The sequence below is a fragment of the Corvus moneduloides genome, chromosome 20, assembly GCF_009650955.1.
Source record: "Corvus moneduloides isolate bCorMon1 chromosome 20, bCorMon1.pri, whole genome shotgun sequence".
Taxonomy (NCBI): domain Eukaryota; kingdom Metazoa; phylum Chordata; class Aves; order Passeriformes; family Corvidae; genus Corvus; species Corvus moneduloides.
The window spans coordinates 10,807,218-10,834,202 of record NC_045495.1 but is presented as its reverse complement, the minus strand read 5'-3'; the positions used below and the strand labels follow the sequence as shown (position 1 = coordinate 10,834,202).

Below are 26,985 nucleotides of genomic sequence, written 5' to 3'. Positions count from 1 at the left end.
AAGTCCAGAACACATCCACGTTGGGAGGATCCTCAGCAAATTCCATAACTCGCCTCCTTGCTTAGTTGTGGAACAATTCAGAGCACAGAAACACAGAAGAGAGTAAAGCAAGAAGAGATGGCAGCAAGCTGTGACAAAGGTATTCCAGCAACATGGTGATTTCTACAAACTCAGAATCTCCACTACCATACTGGAATATGACTGTGCCACAGGCGCCCCAGAGGCCTTTGATTTGCCCTGGTATTTACTGATGTCTTTAAAGAACGAGGCAGTGCTGATACCATGTCCTGTAGGCACTGCATCCATGATCACAGAGGCCCAGAGCTGCATTACTGTATTCCTACAAACATGTCTCCAGTTCAACAGGAGGTGGTTTGGCTGAGACAAAACCCACCCCAGCAATGCTGTCTGTCCAACACTATAAAAGGATCAAACAAAACATTCCCAGTGATGCCCTCAGACTTAACCTGGAGCTCAACCTCAAGTCTGATGTGTGAAGGCACACCGTTTCCCATGCAGGAAGAGAGAGGTGGATGATCCAAGGGCCAAGGCTCACGTAGACACACAGCTGGAGGGCAGGCACAGCCCCAGGAACGTGTTTGCCTACTCGGATCACCATCCCAGCCTCTGACCCAAGTGTCCGAGTGCTGGTGAAATGCCAGCTCTGAGCAGGTGCTGGTTCAGCTGGTGTGTGCATGGAAAAATGCAGGCAAGGCTTTGGGAAACCTGCAGGCAACTGGTGCCAAAACATAAACTCAGAACCACTGGGATATTTAAAGGCCACGGAGCTGCTCCGAGGGCTGGAGCCCCTCTGCTCTGGAGCCAGGCTGGGATACCTTGGGGTGTTCACCTGGAGAAGAGAAGGCTCCAGGGAGACCTCAGAGCCCCTTCCAGTGCCTGAAGGGTTCCAAGAGAGCTGGAGAGGGACTGGGGACAGGGGACAGAGAGACGGGACCAGGGGGAATGGCTTCCCAGTGCCAGAGGGCAGGGATGGATGGGATATTGGGAAGGAATTGTTCCCTGGGAGGGTGGGCAGGCCCTGGCACAGGGTGCCCAGAGCAGCTGGGGCTGCCCCTGGATCCCTGGCAGTGGCCAAGGCCAGGCTGGACACTGGGGCTTGGAGCACCCTGGGAGAGTGGAAGGTGTCTCTGCCCATGGCAGGGGGTGGAAAAGGATGACCTTTAATGTCCTTTCCAACCCAAACCATTCCAGGATTCTGTAATATTGGACTTACAGCAGGAGCAATGAGTACCAGAAACAGGCTGCCCAGCACTAAGTAAAGAGGAGTTTCTTTTTTTTCCCAAAAGCAGAATACTTTGTTCCCTGATTTCTGCTTCCCTGCCACTCGATGAACTCCAACAATTTCCAGTGTAACCACAGGATCTTCCCAAGCCCTGCACTTACATAGTAGAATCCATCATCGTCCATGGACCCAAAGACAGTGATAATGTCCCCGGCACTGAAGGTCAGTTCAGCCTGCAAAGAGCCAGAGAACAGAGGTCACAGGAGAAGCACTGCCTGGAAATTCTCACCAGGAACTTGGCTCCCCCAGGCTTCTTGCCCAATCTCACTCCAAGGGAGGGAAACCACTGTATTTAGTCTTGCAGTACCAGGATGCACGAGAGAAACTGAAATGGATAACTCTGGAATTCACTGCTAAGGAAACATTTCATAAATTAAGACAAGAGCAAAGCCTATTTTTAAACCAATTTTAATAAGGGTTCAAAATATTCCCTACCACCTGCTCTGGAAAGCACTGAGGACAAGCTCAGCAAACACCAGAAATACCTTTAATTTCTTTAAATATAATTACAAATCTGTCCTGTATAAATATAATTACAAATCTGAGCCTGTTCTGTATGCAGCACTCAGGGATTGGTCACTAGCAGGAATGCATACAAACAGGGAGATTTAACATGGACATAGAACAGCAGCACAGCAAACAGTGACTCTCTGTCCTGTCAGGCACCCCAGCACATGCTCCATGGGGCACAAGGACAAAGGTGTCACCAGTCTCTTTTAATGGAAAAAGCTGCCCAGTGGAGGCTCCAAACAGGCAGAGTCCCACTCAAGACACTGGCACTTCACAAGTGTCAGCTGGAAGGGATCTACTTCCAATATATTTACCATCTTTTATCCCTAGCCCTCAATTTATGTCTGGAGGCTGCAGGTCGCTCCTGTGGAGCATCTCCCACAGAACTGCACCAGCTTGTTTCAATAATTTGAGCTCTTGTCCAAAAGGAAGGTTCTAAAAGAACGAATCACTGCAAAAAGTACAGTTCCCTCCTTGGTGACAAGGGTTCAAGAGTGTTGGGTGGCTGGATATGTGCTCACATTGTGTCTCTCCCAAGATATTCCACCATCCCTAAAACGCTCTGGCCTCGGCCGTGTCTGTCCGGGCAGGAGACACAAGCACTCCCTGAACTGTGCCCTCTGTTGGCCAGACACTCCTCTGTGGATGAAGGGAAAGGCTCTGGCTCCAAACTCCACGTTTGTGTTTGCTCAGAGTGCTAACACAGCTCACACAGCTCGGAGGAACAGAGAACAGAGCATGTGCTCATCTCTTTTTGCAAAAAGGATTCTGCATCACCACCTTTCCACCTGGAACAGACTGATCCACAAAAATACTGTTTGCATTATATCCTTCCCTGTTTAGATTATATCCCTTCCTGTCCCTGGAAGTGTCCAAGGCCAGGCTGGAAGGGGCTTGGAGCAACCTGGACTAGTGGAAGGTGTCCCTGCCCATGGCAGGGCGTTGGAATGAGATGGGCTTTAAGATCCCTTCCAACCCAACCCATTCCACGATTCTGTGATTCTATATATAGGAATTGCTTGGAAACAAGAAATTTGCAGACTGGTCCATTAAACTGGAGCTAAATCTTTTTGCTTGAACCAAGACCTACACAGGTACTTAACACAAAAGTCACGCTCGAATTAAGTGCCAGAAGTGCTTTCAAACCCTTAAGCAGGTTTTTCCTTTTCCCAGAGTGTTTCTGGGATCAGCTGCTACCAGTAGGAGCTGCTTCCTCCTGCCCCAGATCTGCTCAGGCCTGTCTAACCACTAAACGATGCCATGAATACTCACACAGTTCCACTGAGACTCTGGTTGGATCAAAGGGCTGAGTGTCTTGAGAGAGAAGGAAAAAAGAGACAGGAAGAAGAAACCTCTAAAAAGAGAGGAGCAGCTGGTGGTTACCTCCACATCTGTGTTTGGAGAGCTCTCCTTAGGGTTGTAGTCAAAGGCAGCCACCATCCTGCGAGGAGTCAGCAGCTCTGCTTCAATGTCTTTATGTTTCTGCCCTGCAGGACAAAAATAAAATATTCTCAGATGGAAATTTTGTCTTAGGACAAAATCCCAAATCACAGCAACTCCTTCACCATTCTTGTAGTGGAGTGAACAAAAAGAATACTGGGGGAAACTGAGTGGAGAGAGACTTTCGAGGCATTTGGTAAAGCAGTTTTCCAATCTTCTTCTTCACCTCATAAGCACAAAAGTGGGAATATCCCCCCATCCCAGCATCCTGGTGCTCTGTCTGTATGTACAGGAATGTTTTATTTTACGTCTCCTACTTACACACACACACACACACACACATATATACACACACAGAGGACAGCTGTCTCTTTACAGTGTCTTGAAAGGACATTTCTCCTCCCACTACACAATGTTCTGCTACTGAGCTACAAAATTTATCCTCCAAGGGCCAGGGAACAGCACACAGGGCGGTGCGGCCTTGCCATCAACAACCTCCTGCCTGCTCAGCCCCATTTAGAGACCTGCCCTGAGCCTACAAAAGCCAAGTCTGCTGCTGCAGAAAACACACATTCATGGATTTAAACCCTGCCTCGGGTCAGCACTGGATGGGCTGGCAAAGGGTTTGCAGACCAGGCCTCTCTGGGTATCAACAGATGATGCACCTCAGCAGGGGGAGCAGCCTCTCAGCAGCCCTTGGATCTTAAGGACCATAGCATGCAATGAGTGAGAGACTGGCCTGCTCCTCCCACAGCACAGCAATATGTGTGCTCCCCCTGCAAGCACCCTCTGCTCAGTCAAAGCACTCTGCACCCACTGCTGAACTGAAAGAACTAAAACCTTTTGTTACAGTGCTCTGAAGCAGCACCACAGGGTGTCTCACTGGCCCCTGACCACAAAACACATCTGTACTTTGATCATGCATTACCTACTCTCCAGTAAAAGCAATTCTCACCTGGCTGAGACTTGTACTCCTGTTTGTCCAGCCCTGCTGGGGGAAGAGAATGCCTCATCAGTAAGAGCTCATCTCCAACAGTGACCACGCGACAAAACTGACAAACAATAAAGAGAACACCAAGACAGCAAACAACAGAAGCAAACTGTTCATGCAACTGAAAGTCTACACCAGTAACCAGGACTCAGGAACGTAACAAGAAGCAGAGGTCAAGCTCCAAAACTATAAAAGACATCACTGTTGTTAAAAACTTAACACCAGCACAGGGATGGGCTCTCTTTCCACTTCCTAGCAGTCGTACAGAGACAAACGTCTGAAGGTCCTGAAAGCAAGTAGTAAAAATTCAATGCAGTCTGTAATCCTATAGCAAAAACCAAAGAGGAAGCAGTGGGTGACACAGACCTTTCTTGGAGCGTCTGGGTTTTGGAGGAGGGACGGTTTGGCGGCGTGGAGGTGGAGAAAATGTGCCATTTCCTTAATAAAAACACCAAAAAAGCAAATAAATAGACAAGAGAAACAGACAGTGAATGGAAAGTGAGAAGCATCTTGAATAGTGAACAGGGAACAGAGGAGATGACATGCCTCCCCTGGGAGGCTGACACCAGGATTTCTGTGGGCAAAGCCCTCCGAGCCTTGCCTGTGGACTCAGATGAGGCATGATCCACATCCCAAATACACAGAGAAATCCACACTGTGCTTATGCCTCTTAGCCACTCCACAGCTCACAGCAGACAGACTTTGCTGCTCTTATCTTTCAGAAGCAGCACCATAAGGACAAAATAAAACCTTGTACCATTAACACCTGAAAAATCCCAGCCCTCTAGCTAAAGTTTCTGCACTGAGCAGGGTCAGGACTGGATGAAATCCCAAATGAACCTGCAGAGTGCCCAGACCAACCCCTCCAAGGCATTTCCTTAGTTACAAGGCTGTGATAGGGGTTTATGGCAGCAGGAAAACAGCAGAGGTACAGCCAGCCCCACTGCCAAGGAATCAGAGGACCACTATGGTTGGAAGAAGACCTTTAAGATCATCAGGTCCAACCCTCACCTGGCTGCCCCCTCCTGTCAGGGACTTGTGCAGAGCCACAAGGTCCCCCCTGAGCCTCCTTTGCTCCAGCCTGAGCCCCTTTCCAGCTCCCTCAGCCGCTCCTGGGGCTCCAGCCCCTTCCCAGCTCCGTTCCCTGCCCTGGACACGCTCCAGCCCCTCAGTGTCCCTGACAAGAGGGGCCCAAAACTGCCCCAAGGATTTGAGGTGTGGCCCCACCAGTGCCAAAACTACAGTCCCTCCCTGCACACACACACAAGGTATATCTTACTAAATACCACCACCTTCCTCAAAACTTTCAAACCCTTCATGTTTAATGAAGTCTCAGAGCTATTAAAATCCTTTACTCTTTCAAGAGTATGCAGTGGGGCAGGGTAGAGAGAGCCCTGTGTATCCACAGAGGGACACAGGCCACCACAGGCATCCAGCCATCTCTGGCATACACACAGGAGAAAGAGTATGGATGTGGGAAACACCTTATTCAAATCTCCTCAGACACGAGAGAGGCCAAAGGAAAAACATACTCAAGAAATCACAAGTGAAAGCATCAGGCTCCTTCAATCCCTGTGCTCCTCAGGATCAACTTTCCAGGGACCAATATTTAGGAGCTGGGCACTGTCAGCCCCTCAGAATCACAGAATGGTTTGGGTGGGAAGGGACCTTAAAGGTATGTTAGGGCTGGATACTGGGTCTCCCTCCACGGAAATAGGAATGAGTTGGATTGCTCCTTTTTTTCTGCTGAGTTTTCTTACTTTTTGGTTGATTTGGGTTTCTTCCCCAGCTCAGGCAATGTCAGGGCTTACCTTTGCCATGTGCTGTTTTTCACTGCTGAACTGGCAGGGAAACAGGGATCAGGCAAACCAGGAATATCCTGGTGTTTTAACAAGTGGAGCAGATCCAACAAGTGGCACTGGCAGTAGAGGGTGCACAGAAGAGTGCAGGTTGAGGGGTGGAGGCATGAGGGACAGGCACTGGGACCAGTATTCACAGCAGGGGCAGCTCACAGCCACTGAGCCTGACTCTGCCTGAGCTGTGCTGGCTGCACATGGCAGGGATGCTCCCTTTCCTCCCCGAGTATGTGAGTGGGACGAACAGGAAAAGTCTGCAGTGCACAAAGCACTGACCATGCACTTCAGGGAGTAAGGAAGGAGGAACCCAACGACCAGGTCTGCTCCTTGTACACTCCTGTCTGCCTACCTTGCTGTCTCACACCTCTCCTCCCTCTTCCCCATCGCCATTCCCAAGTCACAGATCCTCTCACCCAGGAGCAGGGTCATCCTAAGAGTTCAGTCACAGGCTTTCAAAACAAAGGCGAGAACAGAGTGAGAACTCTTGTTCACATCCTCCAGCTGCTCTCCAAACGCTTCTGTTTCCCCTCCCCTAGCAAGGCTCAGCCTCTGTGCTCAATTCCCGCACCTCAAGCCCAGGAGCAGCTGCAGCAGCTGCAAACACTGCAGTGGAGTCAGGGATGAACCGAGAGCTTGGAACACCCCCATCCAGCCAGACCCCCCTGCCGCGGAGCAGCCGCTAAATCAGGCTGCAGATCCAGGACAGCCCTCCAGATGGCTTTGGTGGCTGCAGTGCCCACACACGACAGCAGGGCTGAGCTTCCCACATTCCAGCAAAGAGCCACAGAGCAGGGCGCACACACACACACACACAGTACCTGGGCTCTCCGTGTCTGCAGGCAGGAACCCCTGCTTTAGGAGCTGCTGCTTGAGCTCACTGCTCTCCACAGGGACTTCTGACACCATGTTGCATGGAATGTATCCCTCCCTTCCAGCACATTCCCCCCTGTAAAAGCCATCAGCATCCTTGTCTCCACAAACCTGCAAGGGGAAATAGACAGTTTACGCTGCAGGGACTGAGCTGCACAGAGAAAGAATCATGAAATATCCTGAGTTGGAAGGGACCCACAAGGATCACCCAGCCCAGCCCCTGGCCCTGCACAGACACCCCAACAACCCCACCCTGGGCATCCCTGGCAGCGCTGTCCCAACGCTCCTGGAGCTCTGGCAGCCTCGGGGCTGTGCCCATTCCCTGGGGAGCCTGGGCAGTGCCCAGCACCCTCTGGGGGAAGAACCTTTCCTGATATCCAACCTGACCCTCCTTGACACAGCTCCAGCCATTCCCTCAGGTCACCAGAGAGAAGATATATAAGATATATATATAAGATATATATACATATATATATATATGTAAGATATATAAATAAGATATATAAATAAGATACATATATATAAGATATATAAGAGGGGCATCTGCCCCTCTACTTCCCTCATGAGGAAGCTGCAGACCTCCCAAGGTTTATGCTGCCCCAGGAACACCAGATGGATCCACAGAGTAGGAGATGTTCACTAAGCTCTTACTTTCAGGATCTGCCCCTCCTTAAATGGGAGCTCCTCTTCTGCTGCATCAGGGTTAGGGGACATGGAAACAGGATCGTAGTCAAAGAGAGCCACAAAGATCCGAATGCCATCATCTTTGCCAGAGCTCTCGGGAGCGGTGCTCCTTGGAGGGCCTGTGCACAGAGGGGACACAGCAGAGAGAACATCAGCACCCTGCCCCTGCCCTAGCCCTGCAGGGCCCAGGCACTGCCTGCCAGCCTCTCCCCAGCCACTTCCAGGCTTCCCTCTCTCCTGCTGCCCTCATCTCTCCCCGCTGCTGCTCACCTGGACTAGAGAGCAAAGGTTTCTGCATTTGGCTTCTTCTTACACTCTTGCTCCGCCTCCTGCTAGGAGCCTGCCATGCCGTGCAGGGCGGCTCCGGGCCCCTGGAATCTTTATGACTGGATGCCTGCAATTGGAACCACCAGAGAATTAGTAGCAGCCTCTGCCTTCCAACTCCCTGAACAGTGCTCAGCCCAAACGCACTTCACAAAGAGCAGTGCATCCAAATGCAACATTCCTCTTCAGGGACACTCTAGAGCTGGAAAGACCAAGAGAGTTGGAAAACAGAACTGAGGACAGGCAGGCGCCCTGCCAGGCACCAGTGACGATCCCCTTGGTGAGGGTGAAGATGGAGGAAAGGGCATTTCGAGGGGAGGCAATGACATTACAGTCAGCATCTACACAAAGCTTTCACCAATCAGCTTATTGCACCAGGGATTTTCGTTTGGGTCCCACAGCCTCCTGCCGTGGGGAGGAAGACCCAGTGTGAAAAGGAATACTGCATCGGTGACACTTGGTCAGGGAGCAGGAAAAGCAGAAGCAGCTACTACAAGAAAAGCCACGGAGCAGCACAGAACTACAGAATCTCTCAGGTATTCTTCCAGACAATCCTAGAGGAGGGTCCTTTCCCTGGACAACACGGAACAAAGCAAGATACAGGCAGGCCAGGGAAGCAGAGGGAAGCCAGTGCCACTGCAAGCTGCTTCAAAGCCAGAATAGGAAAAGTCACCCAACCCTTTTGTGCAAGGAGGTGCTACGTATCCCCTTCGAAGAATGTTCGAGCCTCCTTCTCCAGCCAGGTGACTTACAGTCCAGCTCCCAGCCCTGCTCCTCAGAGCTGCTCTCACACCTCAGGGCTTCCTTCTCCCGGCAGAAGAATCTCAGGTGCTGGCTCGGAGACCCAGCCCACTCCATACCCTGCTCTTCCATCATCTCCAGCCTGGTCAGCTCCCTTCTGCCACCTGGGTGGGCAACCTCAGACTGACTGGAGCAATCACTCCAGTCCCCCTGGCAGCTCTGGGACCTCTCTGGCCACAGCCTGCTCTCCGGGGAGGATGCACAGGTTGAATCCTGATCATCTTCAGAGTCATACTCGATGTCTATTTCCAGGCTCCTGGGGCTGGGGCAGTGCATTGCCATCACAGCAGGTTCTGCCCCCCCTGCTCCCACTGCTCTTGGGGCTTTTTTCCGTAAGGTGCCTTGTCTGGCCCGGCTGTACAAATCCAACCCCTCCTTCCCACCGGCACTGCTGACAACATTCAGCTCCTCCCTGAGACTGGGAGCTCTGTATAACCCGCTCCCCATCTGGCTGCAGTTGCCCAGCAGACGACTGCAGTGCTCTGCTGGATCACTCTGTCTCTTCCTACTTATCTCAGGCCGACTCCGGGTCTTCTCTCGATAATTATTTCCCTTCTTCTTGCTCCAAGAAGGACTTGTGCCACTCCCACACTTTGGGTCGTTTTCCTGATAGCCCCAGTTCCAGTGTGCCTTCTTTTGACTCCAGGCCAGCTGGCCAAAGGCAGGATTTGCACGGTCAGCATCTGCTCTGCTCTCCTTAGCACCGTGCTCCTCCTGTGGAGTCTGAGCAGACACATCCATGGAGGTGTTATTCCCATCTTCCTTTAGAAATGGCTCCTTGCTGTTGGGTGGTTTCTCTGTTCTTCCTGAATGGTAGGTTTGTGTTTCCAGCGAGTCTTGAGGGTCTGTCTTTTCTTCTGTAACATCCTCGTCTTCATCCTCATCCTCAGTCACTTCAGGGATGCTGAACAACTTCTTGCTGTGGTTATTCTGAAGCGGGAGCTCCAGGATCCTCTCCAGAATCTCCTCATCGCTGTCAGTATCACAAAGATCCATCTGTACCCAGACCCCGAGAAAAGCCACAGCCAGGACAAGCAAAGGAAAAAAGAGAGGAAATACACATTAAAACAAGAGGCAAAGTGACCCTGATTCCCTCCCAGCAGAGCAGGATGGAGCTGTGGCTGCAGCAAAGCAAGGGGAGGGGGCAGAGGGAGCAATGGATCTTCTGGCAAAAGCAATCGGATGGACCAGCAATGCAGCGGGAAGCGAGGAAGGCAAATGCATGGAAGAGCTCCCTCCCAGCCTCTCCTGTACACACACAGCTGCCTGCAGCACCTCTCATCCTGCCACGGGAAGGATTCCCCATGGCTTGGCACCCTCGGGGTGGGACGGGGGCAGGAGAGGCGCAGTCCCTCCACGGCAGAGCTGAGTGGGCTCCTCTGTCCACAGGACTGAGCCTCAGCCTGCGCTCACCCACGGAGCCACGGGTCCCCCTTACCTCTGTCCTCTCCCTGGAGCACGGGGAATGGCCCCCTGCTGTAGGACACCCCTTGGAGACGTTGCTGCCTGGGCCCTTCCCATCTCCTAGCAAAGCGCAGCCCTACTGCAGGTTCCTGTCTGCAAATCCAGGAGCAGAGCTCCCACAAGCACAAAGAAAAACCCCTTTACCTCAAAGGGTCACACAGACCTGAGTTTCACTTGCAGGTGGGGGAAAGCCTACTAGTTAAAAGAAAATTTTGGGGACAACACTGCTGAATTTTAAAACTTGCTGTGGACCAACTGTAGAATTTACGGGTTTGCTCCTTATTACATTAGCACCAACACAAAAGTTAAAATCCCAGGTGCATAGTGTCATTTTGGTAGGAAGATACGTCTGGAGGTCTCTTGTTCAACTTCCCTGACAAGTTACATCATTATGTGCTCTAAAGACACTTACAAATAGCTTAACAAGCATGTGTAGCTATTGAAGTTTTAAGCTACAGCCATGAGCAGGTCTGTTCAGAGATAATTAAAAACCGAACCACAGTGGGGGCGAAACAAAGGCAGTCGCAGGCTCTCTACTGATAGTTCCAACCTCGATGGCTTTTTCCAAGCAAAAGTTGGTCTTGAATTACATTTAGAACTGGTTGAAGGGGCCTCCAGAGGTCTCCAGTTCAGTCTCCTAATTGCAGCAGGACTGTTGCCAACAATGAATCGGTGTCTTTGCTTAGATGAGACTTGAAAACACCAAAGAATGGAGATCCTGAACCCTCTGGGGACCTGTCCCAAGGCTGCACCACCCTCCTGGGAAAGAGGTCTGAACTCATCTCCAGCATGAACCTCTCCAACAGCACCTCATGATTTCTGCCTCTTTTTATATATCATCTCCCAGAAACAAGAAGACTTTGGCTCTTGTCCTTTTAACCATCATGCAAATAGTTATAGGCAGTCACAAAATCTCCCACTCAACTCCTCTAGGCCAAAAACCCCTCAATTTTCTCAAACTCTCCTTACAGGACACATGCTCAAGGCTTCTGCCTTGTCAGCACCCATTAGGAATATGCCAAATTCATAAATACAACCATAAAGTAAGTTCAGTAAGACTTCTTTTAGCTGTTCGCAGAGTTGTGGCTTCTGCTTTTGAGTTTTAATACAATAAATGGTTTCAGCAATTAAACAACTTATTTGAGGATAAACATTTTAAAAGCAGCACCCCTGTGTGTTTTCATCCTCTGGATCCTGAAAGAGTTGGCTGAGGAGTCTTGAGGTAACAGAAAATTTAATTAAATATGCAGAATCCTAGAAAACAGCCCTACTCCAGTCACATCCCCTTCAATCCATAAGGCAGTCACTGGAGCTCTTTGCCCTAAAGCTTCCTACCCTCATGTCCTCTCCCCATTCAGCATCTTGTCACTCTCACTCTGTCACTGCCAGAGCAGAAAACAATTACTTCATCCAGTCAAGAAGCACCAGTTTGTTCAGCTCAACAGGACGTAAGCAGGGTTTTGGTGTTTCCTTTCAGAAAAAAACCCAACCAAAATAAAACACCCAGAAAAAACCCACAAAGAATAGTGCTCTTGATTGCTCTTATTTCCTTTTTTCTCCTTCCAGGAAACTTGTTTTTCGTCCACTTTTTCCCAGTCCAATCCCAACAACTGGAAGCCCTTCCAAAACCTTCAGAGGTAGCCCCAGCCCCTTCAGCCACCAGGCTCTCCTGGGGCTCCTGATGTGCTGTGCTGCAGGTCCAATCCCACACCTGGGAAGCAGAAGCCCCTTCAGAGGGAGAAAAGGAAATTTACTCCCAAGTCATTACATTGTCCGCTACCACTGAGTGCTCACCAGCCCCATCCCTGCAGACCAGCAGCCACACAGGGCACCAGCAACCACAGATGTTCTTTGGTCACATGAAAAATCAAAGAGAGGCTGCTTTCTTGCCATCCAGGCGTATCACATTTCCTGCAAAGCTTTTTAACTTCCCAGTCTCTCACTCTCAGTCCTTTCCCTCATGGACGTTCATCCCAGCTGCTGTAATCTGTATGGTTACACACCGGCTCCAGTTGGAATCACATTCCCACAGGTGCATTCAGGCCAGGTTTAACTCTTTGAGCACGAATTAACCTGGTCACTTACAGCTCAGCTCAAGCAGAATTTCACCCCTTGCAGCATCTGAACTGCAAAGCCACAGCTCTGCTCCTACATGCCAACCCTGGCTACAGAGAGCACCAAGGCCTAAGCCAAATAATCATAGGATCATGGGATATCTTCAGCTGGAAGGGACCCAAGAAGGATCAAGTCCAACTCCTGGCCCTGCACAAGACACCCCAACAACCCCACCCTGTGCCTGAGAGCATTGACTTTTCCCTGTTTACAATCGGTGTTAAGAACTCAATCAATAGCATTGACTTTAACCCTGGATTTTAAACATCACATCACCCTGTGTGTTTTTCCATCTAATTAAACCCTGGCTCCATTCATTACAAACACACACCCTTCCCTCTCCCAAAGACCTTGTGTTTTTACTACCTTGAGCCAACACTGGGAGTAAAAGCAGAGCAGCAGGACCTTGGGAAAGACTCAGTCCAGCCCCTCCTCCTGTGAGCTGATGGCATGGGATGGCTGCGCCGGTGCTCCCCGCAAGCAGCACTCGGGACAAGTTACCTTTTCCCCGTTCTCCTGGGAACACGGCTCTCTCTGGTCCCATTTCTTCTCTTCCAGAGCTTCTGAAGACAGCTCCTCTTCTTCCTCCTCTTCCAAAATATCTGAAAGGTCAGAACTCCGGTTGTGCTCAGAGAAAAGGGTCAACTGTCTGCGGCCCATTTCCGACAGTTTTTCTTCTTGCTGTTGAAAAGCAAAACACATTTTCTCAGTTCTCCCAGACTCTATTTCAGCAACAAAGGAGCATTTTTCCTTTCTCTGAGCACATACACAGCTCAAGTGTGGTAGGAAAGAAAGTGGGCAGCAGCCAGGGAGTGACTGGCATGTGTGGACACACACAGCCATCAGCCTCTCTTTACAGCCTACAGAACAGTGCTGCCTAAGGTTGGAAAACTCAAAGTGTCAAGTAGAGTTCACATCCCTCCACAGGCACACACATTCAACCAAGGTGAAACAAACCTCTCTTTTCACTCTGGACATTTCTTTCATCACCTCCTTGCCAGGAGACAACCTCAGGAACTCCTGGCAGCTGGTCCCACTCGTGTTTCCATCTTGGAAGGGGTCCTGTGTCCCCTCAGCCTGGCTGGGGGAGGACGGAGGCTCTGGGCTCAGGTGCTTCTCTGCCTCTCTCTCCCTGTCAGCACTGGGACCTTTGGGTGCCTCCTCCACAGAGCACATATGGCAGGTTTCTGTTTGGAGCTTCCCCCTGCTGTCGGTTGGGCTTCCCAGCTCCGGCGCTTTGGTTGCGGATTGCTCCAGCTGGGAAACAAACCAGCAGTGAAACCAAGGGCAGGTATCTCAGAGTACTAATACACCAAAACAGAGTCTTACCACCCCAAACTCTTTGACCCTCTGGTGTGTTCTGTGCTGTAGGCATATGAATATTTTGGCAGGCAACTTGCAGCTGGAAATGTTGGCCAGCCCTGAAGCAAATCCCTCCCTGTCCTCAGCTCCCAGGGGACACATGGAGCTCCCAGTGCTGCAGCTCAGGAAAGGCCCACAAAGGTATTGACAGGAACAGGTTTCAGAGCAGCAAGAAGAGCCCAAGCTATACAACAAGGTAATTTTCTCACTGTCATCTGCCAGAGGCATGTCCTTAGACACCATCTGGCACGGTGGGCTGAGCTGGAGATGAGGACACTACTCCAGGACTTCCTGGGGTGCAAGGGGTGTGAAGAAAAGGGGAATTAATGAAGGATAATATACACAGAGAGTACACCAAGCTCCTGATTATGTCACCTAGTGAGAATTAAAGAAGGTCTTCATCTGTATTCCAACCAGTTCAAGAAAACCTCTGGGAGATGGAGGAATGGAGTTCCAGAAACAAGAAAGGTAAGGCAGGTGGGCCCTCAGCAGCTGCCTCTTTCTCACTCTAACCAAGGCAGCCTCCCTGCATTTTGCAATGGAGCACAACCTTGTCCTTATGGACCAGGCGCACTTTGGAAACACTGAAGGATCAGACCCCAGGGGCAGTGAGACATTGCAGTGTTGAGCTTCTCAATGTCCCCTGGGCTCACACAAAAGCCAGCCAGATCCTGATCTCATGCCTAATCTCACAGCTCACTCTCCCACCCAGTTTCCCTCTGCTGACAGCCAAGAGAGGAGACACATCTCAAGTGAGAAGGATGATTTGCATCCTGGGAGCACCTGTTTCACTCCTCTCCACAAAGGAGGCAAAGCAACCACCACAAGTGCAGCCATCTACACCAGACATCTGCATGTCTGGAGGCAACAATGCTGGAAACAGGTGAAGTGCAGCAAGAGGCTCACAGCAAACCAAGGAAATCTAGGCTGGAACTGAATCCACCAGCTGAGACATCATTCTCACAGAAACCTCCTGGCACACCTCGAACATCTGAAGCTGGGGCAAATCCACCAGGACACTCCTCATCCCTGGAATTGCTCAAGGCCAGGTTGGATGGGGCTTGGAGCAGCCTGGCCTAGTGGAAGGTGTCCCTGTCATGCACTAGGTGATCTTTAATGTCCCTTCCAACCCCAACCATTCCATGATTCTATGAAATGTGGGTAAATGAATCCAGCAGTTGACCCAAGGTACTGTGAGCTGCAAATGACCAGGAGTTGATCACTGAAATTTTGGACTCAACATCTCATTTCTTCTGGGTATTTAGCTGGCCTTTGGGCTTGGGCCCACCAAGCTGCTGTTGCTTCAGCAATTCTCAGACGTCTCAGCCTAACTCTGAGCCTTTGCAAGATCACACTGCCATGATTAATAAAGTTATGCTGAATTTAACAGTTTGGAGCACTCCCCTGAGTTCTGATGTCAAAGGTCAGAATGGGAAATAGATTATTCTCCCTGATGTAATACATCCCACACCAGGAGGGCCCACTTCCCTCTGGTCACAGAGCAATCATTCACCTGTCTTATATGGCTCTCAGACATCCTCACCACTGTCCTGAAAGAGCTCTGAAAGCACTCACCCACCCTACTGGGGATTCCACTGGGAATGTCACTCACCCACTGGGAACTGCAAATAGCCAGTGTCAGGACAGTTTGCCAGTTCTGCAGCCTCGCTCTGCCATCCACTAAGGTGCTCTACCACTGCCTAGTGCAAACCCACCAGACTGGAGAAGGTCCCTTCAAGTCAGAGAGCACAGCAATGCCAGACTAACATGGGAACATCCTTTTAACTCTGCAAATTGTTCCTTTCCTCACTCTGCTCCTCAGCTGCTAGCAAACAGAATCAAGACATGAGCGGCATCTTCCAGGTACACAACAGCAGCCAACACTCCCTGTTTGCCACCACTGGATGATGGCCCAGAGGCAACAGTGTGTCACAGAAAGATGCTGTGGCATCTTGCTCCACTCCCCAAAAAGGATCCATTGCCCTTCCCTGCACACCTGGCACTGGGCAGGAGACGTAAGCACTTACCTGCACCTCTGTCCCTTCACCCGGCTGTGGCAATCCCGGTTCCTGGGAAGGGCCAGGCTCCGTGCCCTGCCCTGGGAGCACTGTGCCAGCCTGCTGGGGAGGCACACTCAGGCATTTCTTGTCTCCCCCAGTGTCCGAGCCCTGTGGGGAAGTGCCTGGAGCCTGCACCAAGGAAGCACTGGGGGAGGGGAGGTGTGGTGGGGAAGAGGCTTTCTCTGGCAGGGGCCATGCTGAGCCGACGGGACTGGAGGAGGGATCGATCCGTTTGGCATCTGAGCTCTCAGCAGGAATTTTCTGTTGGAGCGGGAGCGCAGGTGTGTGCTGCGGGCTGCGGGCAGGCAGCGAGGTCCTGGGGCCCCCCCGGGCCAGTCTGGAGGGGACAGTGGTGCAGACAGGGGAAGTGCAGTGGGAGGATCGCAGCAGGACCGAGGAAATCTGGGCTGGAACGGAATCCACGGACTCCCCGTACTGAGACATCGTCCTCACAGAAACCTCGCGGCACACCTGGAACATCTGAAGCTGGGACAAGTCCACCAGGACACTCCCAGCTGTTGGAGAGGTAACTTCTATCACCTGTAAGCAAAGGAACAGGAAGGCATTATTTATTTGCACAGCTCAGCCCTTCTGAGAAGAACGATTCCCAACCCAAAGAGAGACCCCAAAGCTCTGGAGGGCAGCTGTACAGAATTCCCACCCTTCTGGCACAGTATCTGAGAAGAATGATCAGTTAAAGAGAAACTTGAGAAACTGAATAGTCTACAAAATATGAATACATTCACTCTCACTCCAGATTTTAACTCTCCTTGTTTCCTAAGTGCTTTTTAGTGCTTTTAGTGCTTTTCCCTTTTTTTGGCCATTCTTTCAACTACCTTCCTAGACTCCTCCTTTTTTTGACCTTTTTGTGAAGAGGAAAAAGCATTTCCACGACAGAAGAGCAATTATCCAACACAGCATCATTCTGTTTTGCACTGTGCTCCTTCAAACTACATCATGTGTACACATGACCACAGGACAATTTTAATACAGAATGTCCTTGGATGGTCTGTACCTGTAATAGTACTGAACCCTGGGGTGTTTGTATGTTGGAATCACGGAATGGTTTGGGTTGGAAGGGACCTTAAAAACCCATCTCATTCCAGCCCCTGCCATGGGCAGGGACACCTTCCACTTGGAGCACCCCAGGCTGCTCCAAGCCCCAATGTCCAGCCTGGCCTTGGACACTTCCAGGGATCCAGGGGCAGCCCCAGCTGCTCTGGGCACCCTGTGCCAGGGCCTGCCCACCCTCCCAGGGAACAATTCCTTCCCAAGATCCCATCCAGCCCTGCCCTCTGGCACTGGGAAGCCATTCCCTGGGTCCTGTCCCTCCAGCCCTTGTCCCCAGTCCCTCTCCAGCTCTCCTGGAGCCCCTTCAGGCCCTGCAAGGGGCTCTGAGCTCTCCCTGGAGCCTTCTCCTCTCCAGGTGAGCACCCCCAGCTCTCCCAGCCTGACTCCAGCGCAGAGGGTCCCCTGTCCTGGGAGCATCTGCACAGCTTCCCCTGGACTTGCTTCAGCAGCTCCACATCCCTCTGATGTTGGGGGCCCCAGAACTGGAGGCAGCTCTGCAGGTGGGGTCTCACCTAAGCAGGGCAGAGGGGCAGATTCATCCCCGACCCTTCTGCCCACGCTGTGGGGATGCCAACTTTATGATGGATCACTACCCCTCACTCCTCACATTTGAGAGAAAGCCCCAGGTAGTGGCTGTGTACCTGTCCTTGTGCTCTGTCCATGCCCTGGGGACTCACTGTTTCCCAAAGGATCAGGCCAGTGCCTGCGCTGAGCAGAGGAGGCTGACTGTCCTGTTTTGCTGCTGAAGGGTCCGTTCCAGGAGCACCTCCAAAATCTGGACAGAAGTCTTTTGTGGTGTGCATCACATATCCCAAGCAATGCCCCTTCTCTGATGTCACTCCTTTCCAGGCCAAGGACTGTCACTGCCTCCTCAGGACACCTTCCTGGATCGAGTTTTCCATGTCTTAAGGTCCAACACTTCGTGCTACCCCTGCAGCAGCCCCAGCCCCCCCCACACCCCGCACCTTCTGTCCATCCGCGTACACGGCATATCCAGTGACCCGGACCCCGTTGGAAGAGCCCTCGGCGTCAATGGTGACAGGTAACCAGCTGATAACCAGGATACCTGGAGAGGGACCAGCTTCTACCTGGACATCCAAAGGAGCATCAGGTGTGCCTGTGAGAGACCAAACACAATTTCCTCTTGCTTGTCTGGCTACAGCATAAAGCTCAACCCTGGTTAGAATCAAAGAGCAAACTCCCAAACCAGACCTGCCCCTGCAGAACTGAACTACAACAGCCAGGCCAGTCCTGGGAAATGACAGACAGAACCAGAGGAAATAAGGTGCTCTTGTTCTGTGAGAGCTTTAATGCACAGAGAACAGAACTTTGCAAAAGTAGCTGAGGCCATGATGCAGCAACCCTTGGAGCAAGGTCACGGCAAACCATCTCTTCCCTGCCCAACCAGCTGCTCCAACCAGCACAGAGGATGTCTTCCCAGAGCAAATGAAAGCAAAAGAGATAATCAAATTTTAAAATAAAGGAAGAAAAACATTAAGAAAAAACAGTGCAGCACCTCAGGCTTTGGGGACCTAATCAACCTTGCTTCCCTTTGCCCCACGGCTTCCCCAGCAAAGGGCCAGCTGAGCACAGCCTCTCCACACGCAGAGGCCGCCGGTACCTGCTAGAGGGGTAGTGAAGTGTATCACAGCTGAGTCCTGCTCCTGCCCCTGGGGCACCTCCTCCCAAGGAGTTTTCATGGGCCGGGCCTCCAGCTTGGCCACATACTGGGTGCTGGGCTGCAGGTTGCGGAAGGTGTACCAGTACACGCCCGGCTTGGTCACATCGCACTCCTGCCCGTTGAGGTACACCCCATGGCTGTAGTTGCTGTTGCAGGGAAGCCACGTGACCTCTGCTGACGTGGCCGTGACACTTCTGACTTTCAGCATCGTCGGTGCCACGCCAAAAGCCTGCCCCACAAAGAAAGTGCAGCGCAGTTTATCAGAGCTGCCGTGCTCCGTCACCGTCTGCACGGACACACGGTAAGCCCTGCTGTGTAAATCCAGCTTTTCTATCACTGCTTTGGTCTGAAGGCCACTCTTCACGTTCTGACGTAGCTCTTCATCCACATAGATGTTGTAGCTTTGTATGTCTGGGCAGCCAGCTGGCAAAAGAGGTGGTTCCCAGCCTACAACTATGCTTCTGGCAAGCTGCTTGATCAGAGTCAGTTTTCTTGGGTAAGGCACTGCTGTGTGACTAACGGGTTCCTCCCGGTCTCCTTCTGCTCTACTGGCCAACGGACTGACGCTACTCTCTTCAATGGAGAACTCGCTCTTTTCTCCACTGCTGGTGCTTGCACTGACCAAACTTTTCTCCTGGTATGAGCTATGGGTGAGATCACTCAGCTCCGGAGGCAGAAACGTCATGAGGTCATCATCTGAAACTCGCTCAACAAAATTGGAGGGGACCAGCCCTCGCCGGCCATCCATCAGCTCCCCTAAACAAAAAACAGGACACCTGTTACCACTGCTCCTGCCTTTGAGCCTTCCAACTCAGCTGTGAGGACTACGGGACGACATCTATGCCAGGGTACAACTGCTCTGCAGTCAGGAGTGGAAAAAACCTCAGGGAGGTTATTCCTGGCAATGTTTCCTGATTTCCTAGGGCCTCCCTTGTTAGGTCCCAATGGACACAGTGAGGAGACTCACTGCTTCACACATTTCAGAGCCAACTAGGTAAAAAGCTGGGTTATGTACTTAGCTAAAGGGTTTCTCCTTCTTCATTATCCCATTCTTCCTCATCACAGCTCCTTCACTAACTTTTTCAGCCTTCCCGAACTATGCAGATGGATGATTTTATGTCTTCTCCCAGCCATACAGATTGGGGGGTTGCAGTACTTCCTCAAGAAAGTCCATCTTTCCAGCTCTGTATTTAGCTCTGGCCTTCCTTTTAGCTCCCTCCTTTCTCAACTCCTGTACTAAAGGTGTCCCAAAAAGACTTGTGGGGACAACAGATACACAGCACTTGGTCTGTGCAGACCCATCATACCACAAAGGAGCAGCACATGGGGGCTGCACTGCCTTCCCCCTTCCAAACTCTAATACAGCAAATCAATTGAAAGCAGGGAAAGCAGAAAAGGTTAATAAAGAATAACCTTTATATTCTTTAAACAATAAACAAACAAATAAATGATAAGCTTGGGAATAGAAAGAAAGAAAAATGAGGCAGAGCAGTCACAGAACAAGCAGTGCAACACACATGCATTTGCCTCAGCTCTTGCAAAGCACCTCAGGAAATCAGGAACCATCACCCTTTAAGCAAGTGGCTCCACAAAGAAACTTCAGCACAAATTTACAGCCCACAAATCTTGGTTTTGATTCCATCTACCTCTTAATCAACCAGGATCATGTTTGCAAAGGGGCCAGAACAGAAAAACTGTGTGACAGCAGCGAGGGTCACAACTGTAATTTGGGTTGGGTGCCAAAAGAGCACGAGGCAATGGAGCCCATCACCTGCTGCAGTTCCTGGCTCACTACAGTCACTGGAAAGAGGGAAACAGCCCATCTGCAGAAGGGGCTGAACATGTTCCTCTCCATGATGAGGGAGGAACCATATGGGAGTTGAAACCATAGGGCATGAAAACCAGAACTTGCTGAAAGTAGTAGCAAAATTTCCACTGAAATCACTAGACCAGGATTTCATGACTGAGACTTAATTAAATCATAACATAAATAAAAGCCTTTTCCAACAGAATCTGCTCTTCCTTCTAACAAACTAACTTTGGGCAGAAAACCTTTACCTTGAGGTTTCAAGATTCACTAAATTCCTCTCTCATTTTCTGGGGAGAGAGATCAACTCTCCCACAGCAGGTCAGTCACATTTCATTTTACTAGAACACACCTTCAAAGAAGCCATCTTCATCCATGTCTCCATAGATGTAAATATATTCTCCAGCAGTCAGTGGAAGCTCTGCCTCTGGATTTTCATTAGGTCCATCAAAAGGATTGTAGCTGAAATATTTACAATTGAAAGACTTAATTAGCATAGGAACCTTCCCAGCAACACATTCCAGCTGTGAAGCTGATAAGCTTTCAATTCACTGGGAATGCATCCACTTTGGCAAGCAGCAAATTCCAGAGACAAAGGACGAGACTTTAGTTTACATATAAAAATATTTAATAACAGGTAATTTCTGAGGAGCAGAACAGATGACTTGTGACATCCAAAGAACAGGGATATGAAGATGCTGAGGGGACTGGAGCATCTCTGAGGGAGCTGGGCCTATTCAGCCCAGAGGAAAGTCAACAGAAAGGGGCTTTTATCAATGCCCAGGTGTATTTAGGGTGGGTGTCAAGAGGAGTGGGCCAGACGCTTTCCACTGGTGCCTAGCAACAGGACAAAGGGCAACGGGCACAAACAGGAAATTCCACCTGAATCTGAGGAAAAACTTCTTTTCTTTGAGGTTGAGCAAGCACTGGAAGAGGCTGCACAGAGAGGTTGTGGTGTCTCCTCCTGCTCTACCCCACATTTTACACAGCACTCCAAAAACTTTGCTAGCAAGAGAGTTAGAAATACACTGGTGATATGGCTTGGACTCGAGGCAGTTCTAACCTGCCTACCCAGGGATCCTCAAACTAATCAGAGGGTGTCATTTCACAGCAAAATGCCTCAAGAAAAACCTTTATCTTTACAAACACCTACTGCCAATTCCTATTCTTTACCCCTTAAAAGGGTTTTATTCATGCCAAAACAATGTTTACCTCTGTGATCTGATTGAGACCTCATGGGCCCAAGACTGACCAGAAGACACAAAGCACATCTGATGTGCTCCTCACAAGCATGGAATCTTCCCAGTTCTCTTCCTCCCAATTCCCAATATAAAAGCTGAAGGATTGGTAATAACTGAACTGTAGTGATTTGGGCTTGACCATGGTGGCTCAGTGAACAGCAACAGTCATCAAAAAATCTGTGTTTATTCTGTGCATTTTTTTTTTGTCCTTTAAAAATCAGAGCCAGAAAAATTTTGGCCAAAAATTTCAGGAATTCCAAGCTGAAATTTTCTTAATTGTTGGAATAAGATTTATTGGAGAAAATTTCTTGCACTGTTCTGAAAAAACCAGACAATTCAACAAATACGTCAAGTCCAACTAATTTTCAACAGAGAACAATACTGAAATTTTCACACAGTGCTGCTCACTGAACAGCTACTGAGCTTCATGTGCTTTTGTTGAGCTAAGCCTGGACTGTGCAGGAAGTAACAAGTCTCAAATCATGGAATGGTTTGGGTTGGAAGGGACCATAAGGATTTCAGCCCCTGCCAAGGGCAGGGACACCTCCCACTGTCCCAGGCTGCTCCCAGCCCCAATGTCCAGCCTGGCCTTGGCCACTGCCAGGGATCCAGGGGCAGCCCCAGCTGCTCTGGGCACCCTGTGCCAGGGCCTGCCCACCCTCCCAGGGAACAATTCCTTCCCAAGATCCCATCCATCCCTGCCCTCTGCCAGTGGGGAGCCATTCTCTGTGTCCTGTCCCTCCAGCCCTTGTCCCCAGTCCCTCTCCAGCTCTCCTGGCGTCCTTTAGGCACTGGAAGGAGCTCTAAGGTCTTGCCAGAGCCTTCTCTTCTTCAGGCTAGACACCCCCAGCTCTCCCAGGGTGAAAATTCCATGGAGAAATAAGATGAAAGCTCTAACCTATTATTATCCAGTCCTAACAGTGGGGAATCCTAGATAAGAATGTGAAGTAGGGAACTATGGAGAACCCGTGTAACTTGACAGAGCACAAGCAATGACCACTCGGTACCTGTATCGAGCTAAGAACACCTGGAGCTTTGCAGGGCCTTGGCTGCCTGGCTCTGGCATGAGGGAGATGCTGTCAACATCCAGTTCTTCCATTTCACTTGCAGTGTCCACCTAGAAATGTTGAAGATAAGGATCTGAGTAAAGGAACACTCCAAGTGTTTGTACATGGTGAACACATCCTCTAAACTCGTGGCTGGTGTCAGTCTGGCCCCTGGGCTAAGGACCATCCATAAGTATGACTTTTTAGGTGAGCTAATAATAGTAATAAGAGGCAACAGCCCCAAGTTGGAGCTTCAGTCAGACATTATGAAAAACTCCTTGCCAGGTGGGTGATGCAGCCTTGGGAACAGTTCCCAGAGCTGGGGGATTTCCATTCTTTAAGAATCCGTAGCCTCAGCTCAGCAAAGCCATGGCCACACTGAGCTGGTGACAGTCCCACTGGAGCAGGAGATTGGACTAGAGGCTCTGGAGACCTCCTCCAGCCCACACATCCGTAATTCAGTATGTTGATTCCCTGCTGCCTCTAAATGGTAGCTGTGCCTGTGTGCAACACAAATGTCAACCTGAACGAAGGAGCTCTGTTGGATGTTGAGGTCTTTAACTGCTTCTGTCCTCTCCAACACCTGCAAATTTTCTGTATGGTGTCTGTGTACTTTAGACAGAACTTTGATTGGAACTCCTGGTTTTAGCTGGCTCTGCTAACAGCACATGCTGAATGAAAAAGTACAGGAGTCAGGGCAGGAAGCCCCCCTTCCTGCCACAGCCTCTCCCTTTCTAGCCAGCAGCTCCTTCTGCACTTCCCAAGCTGGAGGCTGCACCCTCAAGGCATTTGGTGCCTACTGGCAAAGCACCTTTGAGAAATTTCTCTCAGCTTTTTTGATCCCAGTAAAATTTGGGGATTTTACACCCAGTGGCAATGGGTTGTATAATGCACCCCTTCTTCCTGAGGCAATGCACTCCCTGGGGTTTGTCTGAAATTGTGCCAATGAACCAATTCAAGCTGCCTTTTTAAAGCAGACCTCGAGGCAAATGCGTTTGTGATGAAGACCCATTGCAGGCACCAGAACACAAAGTATTTTCCCTAATACATGAAGTGCCAGACTTAATCTCAGAAAGAGTTCAGAGCATCTTTTCAAGGTAGTGTACTCCTTGTAATGCAATCCTGCCCGTGTCCTTGGAGAACAAACACCCCTAACACCCAAATGGAGGCCTGGAATGTTCCCACAACTATGTGCTGGCTCTTTTCCAAGGATCCCACACTGATCTCTGCAGGCATCTATCTCTCCAGGGAGGCATGGTGGCTTCCAAGCTTTCTCTTGAACTAGAAAGCAGGCATTTTTCCTGCAATAGACTTGCTAACAGCTCCATACCTGTTCCTCCCCAGGTGTGACCTTCACTTTGTCTCTGAACGCGGCACTTCCCTGAGCTCTTACACAGTGGGAGGCTCAGCCTGGCACTGCAGCAGCCCTTTGTTGTGGGTGTCCTGACCTGGGCACCTCCGCACTTCAGTGGCTTTAGTGCTCAGGAAACCCCAGAAGAGCAAAAGGTGCCCCTCAGGCCACCACACCCAGCCCTGCTCACAGCACTGCTCTGCCCTAAACTGTCCCCTCGAGTGATGCACAGGAGAGAGCATCAAGCCCAGCTCAAGTGAACCCCACATCACCACGAAAGGGCTCCTGGGGAGGAGAAGCAACAACCATCAAGGAGATCTTGGTGACACAAACATGCAAAGCCCGTTAGTTCCATCCCCCTTAGCACAAACTCGGCATCTTCTCATGGTTTCTTTCACCAAGTAAAATCTTAGTAACTAAAAACGCCAAACAAGAAGTTTGAGTTCCTCATCCACAGCTCAAGGCCAAAAATAGTCTGGATACGGTTTCTCCCCATGCTAAAAATTCCAGTTTGTAGCCTTTACGTGTTTTAGTGGCAGCTGAGATGCCACAAGGAAGCTTAGCAAGAGCCATCTCACACTTCCCATCCCACTCCTTCTCCAAGCTCCCAGGCACTGTCTAACCAGTTGTTTCCTTCGTGGAGCACAGCAATATATTCAAATGAGCATTACAGACATGGCATCCAAGGTAATTTCAGTATTTTCCTACAGCTTTTCTCTTGTTTTTCCCATTTTCTTCAGGCAGCCAGAAGGGAATGAATGTAACCTTACTGGTGAATGCATGTGACCTTACTGGGGAGTGAATGCAACTTTACTGGTGCTCTCAGCAGTGCATTTATTCCCTTCTGGCTGGAAAGCACAGGTGGCAGAGGGGACTCTCATACTGACCTCTGGAGTTGGGCAGGATTTTGGGCTGTTCTGCATGGATTCTGATTTTGAAGAGCTGGACTGAGATTCCCCTTTCTTGGATTGTTTCTGAGTACTGGTGGGAGCAGCTGGGGAGCCCGTGGTGGTGTCTGGCCCCCGCTGCGACAGCTGCAGCTCATCACTCCCTTCATTGTGAATCTTCTTTGTGCTCTGATGGGGGAGCAGCCCAGGAACAGCTGATTCTGCAATAAAATCAGCTGGCCATTAGTTACAGCCACAGGCAGGATACAGGACCAGCAACGAGCATCCCAGGGAGCAGCCCAAGTCTCTACAAACGCGTCTCGTTCGACAGACTGGACACCTGTGCTCTCCCTGGCCGCAGAAATGCCAAGTTCTCTTTACAAAATGAACCAAAAGTATTTGCAATAGGGACAGAGATGCCAAAATTACACTAAACATTTGCATTATCTCCTTTAGCCCTTTTCATTTATATCAATATCAACCCATTTGTCAAAGCCCTCTCAGGCACATCCAGCAATTACCCTTGTCCCAGCGGGGCTGCGGGGCGGAGCTGCACAGAGCAAGGGGCAGCTCCGAAGTCACCAGAGTGGAGGTGAGAAGGTCGATTTTTCCTGTTTGAAGCCGGAATTGTTGGAGTTCCTGCGACAGGAGGCTGAACTGCTCTGTTTGACTGCGACACTGGTCTTCCAGATCCTTCACCCGGGCCTGCCAGGAGAGAACAAGGTGAGGAACAAACCCCTGTTGAAACACTGAGGTTCCAAACAGGATTTGCCTTTGCTGCATCTTTTCCCAGACTCCAAGGAGCTAAAGGATGCTTTTAAATGCCCTGCCGAGGAACAGTCATTGGAAACTGGCAGCTTCACACCTCTACTTATCTTAGAAAAGCTGAGGCTTATCATCTCTGAGGAAGCTGACTGCAAACTCCATTAGGACTTATCCCTAAAATGCTGGGTTTGAACTCCAGTATCCTCTCCCAGCCCTGCACAAGACCAGATGAGGTAAGTCAGAGATAAATAAGCCTTAAAAAGATTCAAAAGGCTTTGCATGGTTTTTGGACCCTTAAAATCATGTCTCCAAAAGGAATTGCTCTCCCAATCCTGCCCATCACTCCAGAGGCTCCAACAAGCTCCCAAAACCTTAACCTGACCTCGCCGCCATTCCAGGCATGACTACCAACTGTCCCTCCAGACCTTGGCTCCTCCAGGCACTAGGAAGGGCAGAGCTCACGGGCCCGTGCTGCAGAACTCTCCTTTGAAGTGTGAGGCCCATACACTTCCCCCCTGGTCCTACAGGGATGATTTGCTCCAAATCCATGCTGAGGACAAGCCACACCTCAGCAAGATGAGGTGCTAAGGAACCTTGGGAAATACTATGGAGAGGGAAGGACACATTCCTGCTAGAGAACCATTTGTATTTTCCCATATTCTCTTCTTACCACCTCTAGAACTTCCCCTTACAAAATATTGCTGATTCCTGGCTGTCTTTACACATCCCCACATTCCCCCAGGTTGTAGGTAGATCAATTCTCAAGTGATTGCAACTGCTCCTTTCCCTCCTCTCACTGCTTTTTGTAGGTAAGATGCCCCAAAACAGATGACTGCACTGCACTCTTCAAAATTTTCCATTCTACAAAATGTATTTGAAGTGTTTTTTCTCCTTCCAACTCAAAAAATAAATTATGCCTTGAAATATTACATGAAGACAGAAAGTCTGGATTTTTAAGCAGGTCTAAAAATAACATTTCTGACCTGGAAAAAGCTCTCTCTGTGGTCTCAGAGTAACAGAAAACCTTTGTAGCCGCTCCCTAAGGATTTAGGAGAGTCATGCATTTTTATTTCACTGTGTCATATCTGTTTTAGGTGTTTCAGTTTATTACTTGTTCCCTTCACAAGTCCAAAGGGGCTCTCATGCTCTAAGGAAAGCTTGGATAAATCTCTCAAGTTTGGCAAGAACGGTCTCTGAACTGAAATCAGATGCCAGGAGGAGCTTCCAGAAGTGTCTGTGCTATCCACTTGCTCAGAGTCAACTCCTTGTTTATTAAGTCACGTTGCACAGGATTCCTCTGCCATTAAGAGTGTTTGAATTTACTTACAGTTTGGGTTTTTCACATAAATACTTCTCCCC

The 26,985-nt window shown here is 50.1% G+C and overlaps 1 protein-coding gene across 11 annotated transcripts in view; it reads right to left on the bottom strand.

Annotated features, from left to right (window-relative positions):
* Nucleotides 1-26,985, bottom strand: part of TSPOAP1 (TSPO associated protein 1) — a 67,868-nt gene that overhangs the window by 8,313 nt on the left and 32,570 nt on the right. For 5 of the 11 annotated variants that reach the window (XM_032129559.1, XM_032129561.1, XM_032129564.1 and 2 more), the window contains 17 exons: nucleotides 25,383-25,566; nucleotides 24,862-25,082; nucleotides 22,585-22,694; nucleotides 20,689-20,798; nucleotides 18,470-19,285; nucleotides 17,814-17,965; nucleotides 15,745-16,317; nucleotides 13,313-13,612; nucleotides 12,857-13,036; nucleotides 8,657-9,775; nucleotides 7,925-8,048; nucleotides 7,622-7,773; nucleotides 6,919-7,081; nucleotides 4,611-4,682; nucleotides 4,209-4,244; nucleotides 3,197-3,300; nucleotides 1,405-1,476 (listed from right to left, as the gene is read on the bottom strand). In XM_032129559.1, coding sequence (XP_031985450.1) covers nucleotides 1,405-1,476; nucleotides 3,197-3,300; nucleotides 4,209-4,244; nucleotides 4,611-4,682; nucleotides 6,919-7,081; nucleotides 7,622-7,773; nucleotides 7,925-8,048; nucleotides 8,657-9,775; nucleotides 12,857-13,036; nucleotides 13,313-13,612; nucleotides 15,745-16,317; nucleotides 17,814-17,965; nucleotides 18,470-19,285; nucleotides 20,689-20,798; nucleotides 22,585-22,694; nucleotides 24,862-25,082; nucleotides 25,383-25,566 — 4,488 coding nt within the window. The other 6 variants (XM_032129560.1, XM_032129562.1, XM_032129563.1 and 3 more) reach the window with 6 other exon arrangements.